General features: G+C 35.0%; 1 protein-coding gene across 1 annotated transcript; it reads left to right on the top strand.

Moving 5' to 3' along the window:
- The first annotated feature begins 3,437 nt into the window (after positions 1 to 3,437).
- On the top strand, positions 3,438 to 8,704 carry LOC132312058 (uncharacterized). Its single transcript, XM_059810290.1, has 2 exons — positions 3,438 to 5,319; positions 8,501 to 8,704. Exon 1 carries the CDS (start codon positions 3,703 to 3,705, stop codon positions 5,287 to 5,289), a length of 1,587 nt encoding a protein of 528 aa, XP_059666273.1. The 5' UTR covers positions 3,438 to 3,702; the 3' UTR covers positions 5,290 to 5,319; positions 8,501 to 8,704.
- Positions 8,705 to 11,384: the final 2,680 nt, after the last annotated feature.

The following is an 11,384-nucleotide window of genomic DNA, read 5'->3' as shown; positions in this document are numbered from 1 at the left end:
AGGAGTTCAGCATCAGGACTAGAGAAGTAAATACAATTCATGGGCAAGCCGGGGAAATCAGAGGCCGAGACAGAGAGAGAGTCGTTAAGGCCGACAAACAATGCTGTGGTGTCACCTAAGCTTGGCAAGAGTAGCCACTCCTTGTTAACAAAGTCTAGCTTATACACATCAAATAGAATGGTGTACTTGGGATCATTCTCATCAACTGGATCATCATAGTACCTAACAACCATCAACAACTCCCCTGAAGACTCCACGAGATAATGATCAGGACTCCAAGCACGTCTCAACTGCCTTTCGTGTTTGTCCATTGTGGGGTGTACCAAAGGAGGCAAATTAGAAATGATGAGAGTGTTCTTTGGAGAGGCAGGGTTGCGGAGATCCCAAGCTTCTATAAGGTTATTATTGGTGGACAATGCATAAAATTTTTGGTCCTTGCTGAAATATATGACATCTTTGTATGATCGTGCTTCTCCATCTAAGGCAGTCCATGAGGTGTCCCCAATTCTGCAGAAGGCGAGGCTGTATTTAATGTAACCTTGGATGACCATCACAGTGCAATCATCAGAAGAACAAGCACTCATTTCATTACTATTATTGATGTTATCGTGGAGATGATGATGGTTGGATGGGAATGGGGACGGGGATGAGGATAAAGCAATCTTCTTGAAGAAAGGCGCCTTACTCAGTTCTTGAGATGAAATGGGCGAGAAGTGAGTCCAAATGGTGAACTCAGTAACAATGGATGATGATGATGATGATGATGAGGAATTGTAGCGTGAAGATGAGATGAAACAAGGGAGTGTTTGTATGGGAGGGAGAGGGAGGTAAGGGAGATAGGAGTGACTGAAAGGGTTGAAAAGGTAGAGAGAGCAATTGCGAGGGTGGATAAAGGCGAGCCAGCCACGAGATGAACCAAAGCAGATGGCCTCGTTAGGGGGAAGTAATTCCCTTTGCCATGGAAGCATAACATTTTTCGTCTTTATCTTCATCACTTTCTTCTCCGTAAGGCTAAAGAATCTGTAGTAATCCCTGGTGTCCTTGGCCTCCATTGTTACAAGTTTGAACATTTCTCTGTCGTCTGGTTGAGCAACCAAACCAGAGCCACCAGGTAGCATGATACACGGTGCTGATCGCAGAGGAAGAGGTCCACTTAGTGCCCCCTGTTCATCAACTACGTCTACTACTGTTGCTGTTGCTTCGGTAGAAGAAGAAGAAGAAAAACGTTGGATTGATGAAAAGGTCGCACCTTTTTTTAAGACTCCGACTGGTCTGCCTCCAACACCAATAAAATACTCCGATGATCGGACGGGAGAAAACAAACCACCACCACCACCGGTGGAGTGGTGAAATTTGGCCGCCGAATTAGAACAATAGGACCATGTTTTAAGCATAGAGCGGCGGCTATGCAGCATGCGATCGCCAAAACTCCTCCAATTAGCCATCTGATCTCTCTTCTCCTTCTCCTTCGATATTTCAATTATTCCTCACTGCCTACTCCCAACCCTAAATAAATAAATATATATATATATATATATTTATTTAAATTCATTTAATAAATGGAAACCAAAATATGTGAAAAATAAATTAAAAAATTTGTTCAAAATAAATGAGATTGTTAATTGTCCACTATTCTTTTTCTTCTCTCTTTTAAATCATCAAAAATAATTTATATATTATGTTGTAAGCTACAATTGCAACACTTTTTTGTTATTAGATTTGAAATTTTAAAATTAATATTAAAGACTTTAAATGGAGTTCACAAACCTACAAACATTGTCATAAGTCCATAGATAAGAAAGGTTGTTGAAAGAGTAATGTATGGGATTTTACGAAACCTTCTTCCCTGACATAGAATGAGAAAGAAATTGATGTTGTTAATCCTAGATAGAATTTGTGTTAAACTAATAAAATAGTTTGTGAAAAATTAGCAATTTAATTGATATAAAATTCATCTTGATAGAATGAGCAAGTAGTTTGCAACTCTTTAACACATAAATAAGTAAAATATTGAAAATGATTTAAATATATATATATATATATATATATAGTGCATATAATAAACTGAAAATGAAGGGTTGTTAAATTTTAACTAATTAGAGTGATGATTTTGTTTAAATAGCTAATTGTTACTATCCCTAAAGGTATTTGAATTTTGAAAAAATGACTCTAACTGGACATTGAAGAAGTGATTTAGTTTAATAAAGAATATTTTATATTTTTAAAAATATATATAAAGTGTATGGAGATAAGAAAAATGTCTTACATGTATAAATGATTTAAATATTGAAAAAAATTAAAATGGTTAAAAAAAGAAGAAAAAAAAAGAAGAAGAAGAAGTGCATATAAAAATTGAAAATGAAGGGTTGTTAAATTTTAATTAATTAGAGAGGTAATTTAGTTAAAATAGGTAATTCTGAGTGTCCCATGTAGAATAGATGTTTTAATTTTGAGAAAATAACTCTAATTAGATATAGAAGAAGTGATTTATTTTAATAGTGCAATTTTTTTTTTATTATTATTTTTTTAAAGGAATATTTAGGCCTAGTTTGGTAGAATGGAAATGGGAGGAAAAGAAAAGAAAGATAATGAAGGGAAATAAAAAATTGTGTTTGGTATAAGAGAGTGAAAGGAAAGGAATAGGAATGGAGGATTTTGGAGGGAGAGAGTAAAGCTTAAATAGTAACATTTGCTATCCCCTCAAGAGTGGAAGGGAATACGAAAGGAAAAAAAAAAAAAATAGAGAGGCTAATGTTATTTCGTTAATACCAAATTTATCCTTAAATCAATGAGAATTTCTAATCCTTTCAATACCTTTCGGCAACTGCTCTTTCAGTGCATTATTGACGGGCTGGAAACAAGGTGGGCAATATTCATTAAAAAAAAAAAAATGCATCAAGTACATTATCCTAATTAGCATTTATGGTACCATTCTTCTCATCGAGTTTATCATTTTTCAAAGCATTCTAGCTTACTCTTTTTTACTTTTGTTGGGTAGATGGTACTTCAGTTATTGTTGTGAAAGTTAGATCATAGATTTATTTTGTAACATCATCAACAATATATCACTCAATATAAATAAAGTGTTAATTACCAAGTATTATCCCCACAAACAATGTAATACCATATATTTTTGTTAAGCTTCTTTATTTGGTATTATGGGTTACAAAAATTGGTTCAAACTTTGAAATGGTTAAAAACATGTTTGGCAGTGGATGTCATGCTCAGAAATTGCATGCTTAATCTATAAATTTGTTTTTTAAAATGTAAAAGGTATATTGGTAAATTAATTAAAATGATTTCCTTTCTTTTTTCCTCTATTATTCTTTTTTTTTTCATTAATTAACACGATAAGAATATATAACTTTCCTTTCATCTCCTTTATTTGGTATTATGGGTTACAAAAATTGGTTCAAACTTTGAAATGGTTAAAAACATGTTTGGCAGTGGATGTCATGCTCAGAAATTGCATGCTTAATCTATAAATTTGTTTTTTAAAATGTAAAAGGTATATTGGTAAATTAATTAAAATGATTTCCTTTCTTTTTTCCTCTATTATTCTTTTTTTTTTCATTAATTAACACGATAAGAATATATAACTTTCCTTTCATCTCCTTTCCTTTCTTTTCCCTCGTAACAAATGTTATGCTTAAAACTAGACAGTGACGAAAAATTGAAATCGCCGTCTTGGAGAAGAGAGAGATGTCTAATTGGAAGGGTTTTGGTGATCGGTTGCTGCGTTGCCGCCTGTCTATGCTTAAAACATGGGGCAATTGTTCCAATTCGGCGGCCAGATTTTACCACTCCACATGCGGTGGTGGTGGTAGTGGTAAGGGTGGTGGTTTTCTCTCTCCCGTCCGATCATCAGAGTATTTTCTTCGTCTTGGAGGCAGATCGGTCGGAGCGTTGAAAAAAGGTGCGACCTTCTCGTCAATCCAACCTCATTTTTTTTCTTCTTGTGCTAAAGCAACAACAGATGTAGTAGTAGTAGTTGAAGAGGAGGCACGAGGACCCCTCCCTCTTCAATCGGCACCGTGGCTCATGCTACCGGCTGGATGTGGGTTGGTTGCTGAAGGCGACAGCGGAAGGTACAAGCTTGAGGCGAAGGACGGCGAGAGGGATTACTACCGGTTCTTTAGCCTTAGGGAGAAGAAAGTGGTGAAGATGAAGACGAATCTTATGCTTCCATGGCAAAGGGAATTACTTTCCCCCGACGAGGCCATCTGCTTCGGTTCGTCTCGTGGCTGGCTCGCCTTTATCCACTCTCGCAATTCCTCTCTCTATTTTTTCAATCCTTCCATTCACTCTTATCTCCCTTACCTCCCCCTCCCTCCTATCCAAACCCTCCCTTCTTTCATCTCATCATCACGCCACAATTCCAATATGCATTCACCATCTTATTCTTCTTCATCCATAAATTATAATGATATTGTTACCGAGTTTATGTTGTGGAATAACTACTCGCCCATATCATCTCAAGATCTGAATAAGGAGGAGGTTTTCTTTAAGAAGATTGTTTTATCCTCAGCCCCGTCCCCATTCCCTTCCAATCATCATCTTCATATTGAAAACACCAATAATAATAGTAATAATAATAATACTAATGAGGAGAGTACTTGTTCTTGTGATTGCACTGTTATGGCCATCCAAGGTTACAAGCAATACAAACTCGCCTTCTGCAAAATTGGGGATACTTCATGGACTGCCTTAAATGGAGCAGCAACAGGATACAATGATGTCATCTATTTCAGCAAGGAACAAACTTTTTATGCCTTCTCCCACAGTGATGAAATTATAGAAGCTTGGGATCTCAGTAACCCTGCCTCTCCAAAGAATACTAGCATTATTTCTCATTTGCCTCCTTGGGTACACCCCACAATGGACGAACACCAAAGCCTGCTCAGACGTGTTTGGGATCCCGATCATTATCTAGTGGAGTCTTCCGGTGAGTTGTTGATGGTTGTTAGGTACTATAAGGATGGTAAACAGATAAAGACCATTCTATTTGATGTGTATAAGCTAGACTTTGTTAACAAGGAGTGGCTACTCTTGCCAAGTCTGGGCAACAGGGCACTATTTGTCGGCCTTAACGACTCTGTCTCTGTCTCTGCCTCTGATTTTCCCGGGTTGGCCATGAATTGTATTTACTTCACTAATCCTGGCATACTCCCCGAAGACTTTCACGATTTGGGTATCTTCAACTTGGAAGATAACACCATCACTCCAATTTATGATTATGACTTGAAGATTCAACTGCCTTCTATCTGGATTGTCCCACCTCAGCAATGAAGAAAAATGGAGCCCGCCTCTGTTAAACAGGTTATGCTAATGTATTCTAGCAAATTTATGGTATGGTAGTCCAGAAATTTATATGCATCATTGTTTTTATTTTCTTATACTTTAAATTATATACTCTATATTTTGCTTACTTTGTAATGACCACTAAATTTATAACACAAATTACTAACTAATTAAAGTGTGAAGTTATAAAAGAATAATTTAGTAAATTAAGAAATAATAGAAATGAAATATAATCCTAATCTGAATAGGATGCTTATATGAGAACAATATATATAGGGATGTCCTCAAAATCTAGGGTTATTGTTTTTGAGGAAGAGAACAAGAGGTGGTCAAGTAAATTAGCAAAACAATCAGCTAAGTAGTATTCTAATTATTAATTTTTACAATAAATGGCATGTTTCTGGTATACTTTTAATAAATTTACATTTGAATTCTGTAATAATTCTTGGGTTATTGGTAATGCTATAATGGAATTGATTTGAATATATTTGTTTGGGATATGTTGAATTGGAAACATGGGACTTATATTAAAATTTGGAAGATTAAGAACACACACACAAGAATTGATATACTTATGTGCTCGTGCGTTTTTGGGTATATGATGGACCCTAAACTTTAAAACTAACCTTGGTTCATTCAAGAACATGTCGTAGATATATATGTAATGTAATATATACATATTTATAGGTTTAAAAGTGTTAAGGATTTCTGACGGTCGGGACATGAATTTGGGGCCAAGTTTATTACACAGGTTAGTTGAATTCTTTGAATGTATAGATGTTTTAATGATCTAAGAGCAATAACACCTTGTTTTTGGTATGATTAGAGAGGGTTTCTATGGTCTGATTTGGAGGTTGAAAAGGGCCGAAAGTTTCATCTTATTTTGTTATAAATTAACACAACGAATGAACGTTTAATATGTTTTATGATCTAGATTTGGAGCCCTGAGATTTTTGTGTGATTTGGGGTGGAATGTGGTTTGATTATAGAGGTTCTATTTGTCTGGTCGTGAACTATTCTTGCTGGGTCTGTATTTCATGAACACAAAGGAAGTTTGAGGAAGAAAGATGGGAATGGATCCTCTCCAATAGTTTTCCTCTTCATGTATCCCCAAGCATTCATCCAATGGGTAAAAAAAAAAAAAATACATCACCATCTTGTTTAGATTAAGTCAGTTATGAAACCATAACATGGTGATTACACCAATGATGATGTGACACGTTTTTTTTATCGTTGGATAAAGCCTTGGAGACAATGGGAGAGAATCAAAATCCAGAAAGGTGAGCCATGGGCCTTATGACGAAGCCCACTTATGAGACAAGTGCTGGGAGGAGAGTGTGGTTAACCTGTTGTGAGTTTTGAGTCGGGTTTTGGCCATTTGGTACTCTCTGTGTCTGATTTTATGGGTTCGCAATTGGGTCCATCCAAAATATTAAAATAGTGATTTTTATATTTATAATTGATATAAATGATGAGATATTGTTTAACAATTACAGAAATGGGAAATTATAATTAAATATTATTAGCTTAATTGAGTTTGAATACACTTCGGAACTCTGAGTTAAAATGGGATTTAAATTAGTTAGTGGTTTAATTAGTTTGAAAAGTAGCACTTTTTGGTACAAAAATTGGGAGTATGGATTAGTCTTAATTAGCTAGGTTTTGATATTTTGTGAGGATCTTAGTTTGCTGGATTTGTGATTTTTATATATGAGAATGGGATTTAAATTTGTTAGTGGTTTAATTAGTTTGAAAAGTAGCACTATTTGGTACAAAAGTTGGGAGTATGAATTAGTCTTAATTAGCTATTAGTTTGAAAAGTAGCACTATTTGGTACAAAGTAGGGAGTATGAATTAGTCTTAATTAGCTAGGTTTTGAACTTTTATGAGGATCTTAGTTTGCTGGATTTGTGATTTTTATATATGAGAATGGGATTTAAATTAGTTAGTGGTTTAATTAGTTTGAAAAGTAGCACTATTTGGTACAAAAGTTGGGAGTATGAATTAGTCTTAATTAGCTAGGTTTTGATCTTTTATGAGGATCTTAGTTTGCTGGATTTGTGATTTTTATATATGAGAATGGGATTTAAATTAGTTAGCGGTTTAATTAGTTTGAAAAGTAGCACTTTTGGTTACAAAAGTTGGGAGTATGAATTAGTCTTAATTAGCCAGGCTTTGTTATTTTGTGTGGATCTTAGTTTGCTGGATTTGTGATTTTTATATATGAGAATGGGATTTAAATTAGTTAGCGGTTTAATTAGTTTGAAAAGTAGCACTTTTTGGTACAAAAGTAGGGAGTATGAATTATTCTTAATTAGCTAGACTTTGTTATTTTGTGTGGATCTTAGTTTGCTGGATTTGTGATTTTTATATATGAGAATGGGATTTAAATTAGTTAGTGGTTTAATTAGTTTGAAAAGTAGCACTTTTTGGTACAAAAGTTGGGAGTATGAATTATTCTTAATTAGCTAGGCTTGGATATTTTGTGAGGATCTTAGTTTACTGGATTTCTGATTTTTATATATGGTACTCTCCCTGGTTGTACTTCTTAGTTATAAATTGCAGTTAGGGTGGGTTTTAGGATATGTGACATTGTGGTGTTGAAATGTATGCGACGGTATGGACATTGGGGGCTTGGTCAAACTGTGTGCGCAACCAAGATGAGATTCAGTGCGAGACCGGGATATTGTTCATATAGCGAGACCGGGATATTGATTATGTTGTCAAAATGTGTGCGCGACCTTGATCACTATTACACATACAAACTGTGTGTGAGTCCTAATGATGTATGGATCACCTCTTATTTAATAAATGAGCTAATGTTGTGTACTCTCTCAATTCTGGTGTGTGAATTTGATAACCTATTTTTAGATGGGTTTTGTCCAGATTGTATGTGCTCTAGTGGGTGAGCCATAGGTTTTGGATAGCGTGGTACATGTTGAGTCATAGCTAGTGTTGTGTCAGTTGGTTTAAATCATGTTTGGGCATATGTATTTACAAGATTGAAATTGAATAATGGATTTTGATTGATATTAATGATTTAATTAAATATTTACAATACATGACATACATATTGAAACATGTAACTAATTATGTTAAACTGCTAGATAGATATATGGTGATTATTGTTGATTAATTAGAATATTGCTTACTATACTTTCCCAAGCTCACCCTCTCTTTCCCAATATTTGAGGTACAGATGGAGTTGGCACGTTTACAAGGCACGTGATAGTTAGATGCATTTAGTTTTGCTATTTTGTTATTTAGTTTTTATTTCTATCTTGAGTGGTTATGTACCGAGGATAGTCATGTACTGGAATAATTATGAGAATTTTATTAGTGGATATTTTGTGGATTTTATTTATTAAATGATATTTTAGTTGGGTTATTTGATATTGTTGTGGATGGATTTTGTCGTTGGCTTGAAGTGATGCACTGAATTTAAGTGCAGGACTAGATGTTCCTGTATTTAAATTTGGTGGATTGACGTTATTCTTGGTATTCTTGTTTACCCTATCTATACCATCGATGTGCTCCAACAACAAACTTATTGAATTAGGATTAAAATACAATAGGATCCAAATCAAACCCATATATGATTCTCTTTTTATCATGCTACTCTGTTGCCCTATGGAATCACAACTACAAGTATATTGGTCAAATCTAACCCATGGAAGGAATTGGATTAAGATTTTTTATTGTGGGTGATAAAATTTCGTGTGTGAACTAATATATATATATATATGTGTGTGTGTGTGTGTGTGTGTGTGTGTGTGTGTGTAAGCATATTAATATGACTTGTGCTGTTCTTTTAAAGCGTGATTTGTGTTGTTTAGCCCTTTGTTACCTTAACTTCTTGTTGACAAGGAAAGAAACCAAAAAAAGAAAAACCAAATTGTGTGTAAAGGTAGATGGTTGCACTTGTTAATGGAGTCTTGTCCCAGGTTAAAATAAATATAAATCTATGATTATCTTATAATTAATTAACTAAAAAGAGTTCTTAAGAAAACATATTTTATTTTTACACTAAATCATAACTAAATACTTTCTTATAATTATTTGAATAATGTTAATAAGTCTATTTGTGAGTTTTAATCTTGTAGCGCTCAACAGACCCACACCCATTTACATCCTACTACTTTCCAAGACTGTTGTTGAAAGCAAATTGTCGAGTGGCCCCGATTTTCAAAATGCGTAAGCATATAACGACGCCCTTCTGGGCTGATCCCTACTGACCTATAAGATGTTAGCATTACGTCATGTCAGAGCGAACCGTGAAAGACAGTGCACCTATCGCTAGGTTTGCAGAAGGCAATATCATTTGATCCGCTGCGGATGGCCATACTAATTCCCATCAAGTTCTGATTTTGATGATGATGAAGAACAATAGGGGACAGCTGATGAATCAAGAAAAAACATATCAGGCATTTACAAATGACCTACAAAAGCCAAAGCAAGCATCTAGAGCTTCTGGAAAGAAGACAGAGCAGACATCACAAAATAATTTTCAGTGGTATCTCGAATCATGGAGCAATGTTATTTCAAATTCAAGGAATTTTGTCATGACCTGAACAACGGTATAGATATCATCCGCTTTGCACACTCTCCATGCTATGATTTTTCTCAAAATGTATCTTCACAATTAACATGCATCCACACATATAAGTGTGTCATCAAAACCTCTACCAACATGGAGAACGTATTCGGTGTGCACCGGGCACATCAGAGCCGTCTGTGTACAACATGCGCGGGTATGGACAGCTCTAATGGCCTGGTGCACGGTGAACTGTGCACACCGAATATATTCTCCCAAACATGCATCCACACATATATAAGTGTGTCATCAAACGCCTAGGGCGACGTAGGACATTACAACGTTAGTTACTTGTTCACCTTATTTATTCAACATTAAGTATCACAAATGTTTATCACTTTCCAAGAAGGAAAGTGCTACATACAGAGAGCGACTTACAACCAACATGAAACCATGACAGATAGAATGCAAACTGCAAGATGCCCTACTCAGCAACTCCAAACTATAACTATAATACAGATCAAATGAAACAAGTAAGATGCCATACTCAGCAACTCCAAAACTATAATACAGATCAAATAAAACAAGCAAGATGCCCAATATATAGTAGCTTATCAAGTTTCATCTTTAAGATAGTAACAAACTGAAATAAAAAAAGATCAATGCTCATATAATCATATCCTTGCCAACCATGAATTCATAACTATATGCATACATTAATGGCAACCAAGCATACACTAATAAAGACCAACCAATGAGAATTATAAGCAAAACACCTTTTCAAGCACAAATCAGTTAGCACCAAAATCTACCCTATGAGGAGAGAGATTATATTATTATCTAGTAGTGATCAAGGTTGTTAAAATCAGAAATTTTACTCAGAATCGTTTTGGACTCTGGAGAATCGGAATCGTAGAATCAGATCGAAAATTGTAAGATTCTCCCAACTAATAAAAAAACAATTCAAACTAACTTCGTAAGCAATAATATCTAAAACACACCCAAAAAAAAAAAATGTATAAAAGTACCGAAAAAAGAACACAGAACAGAAGCAAGATGTGTTCTCTAATAAAGGAGTGCACAGACTTGATCGATTCGTAATTTCAAGCAAAACATTGCAATACAGAAGTTTGGTTTGATTTAAGGGAGTTAATATGAGCGGATAACAGGCCCTTCGGAACAAAAAAAAAAAAAAAAAAATTAATAAAATAAAGAAAGAACATAATATAATAAGAACCCAAAAAAAAAAATTTGAACAAAAAAATGAAGGAACAAAAAAATGAAGGAGCCAAAGATGTCGTGACTCGAGAGAAGAGGAGAAGCTACAGGTTGTGTGACTTGTGTCGCGATGTGTCCGAGACAATAGAAGAGTAGAAGAGACGGGTAATGTCGTGATGCAGAAGATTAAGGCTTCGGATTTAAGTTGAAATGCTATATTGCCGTTTTGGGCCGTGGGCCTTTGTTTTTTAAGAAGCCCAACCGTGAACGGGGCCAGAAATTTAGCCCAACAAAGGAATAAGTCAGAATTGGGCTAAGTTGCTAGAATCGT

Source organism: Cornus florida, unplaced genomic scaffold (assembly GCF_030987335.1).
Source record: "Cornus florida cultivar Cherokee Brave unplaced genomic scaffold, ASM3098733v1 CherokeeBrave_3.0.0_Hap2_Chr01, whole genome shotgun sequence".
NCBI lineage: Eukaryota > Viridiplantae > Streptophyta > Magnoliopsida > Cornales > Cornaceae > Cornus > Cornus florida.
The sequence above is the reverse complement of the archived record's forward strand: the minus strand, read 5'-3'. Positions and strand labels throughout refer to the sequence as shown.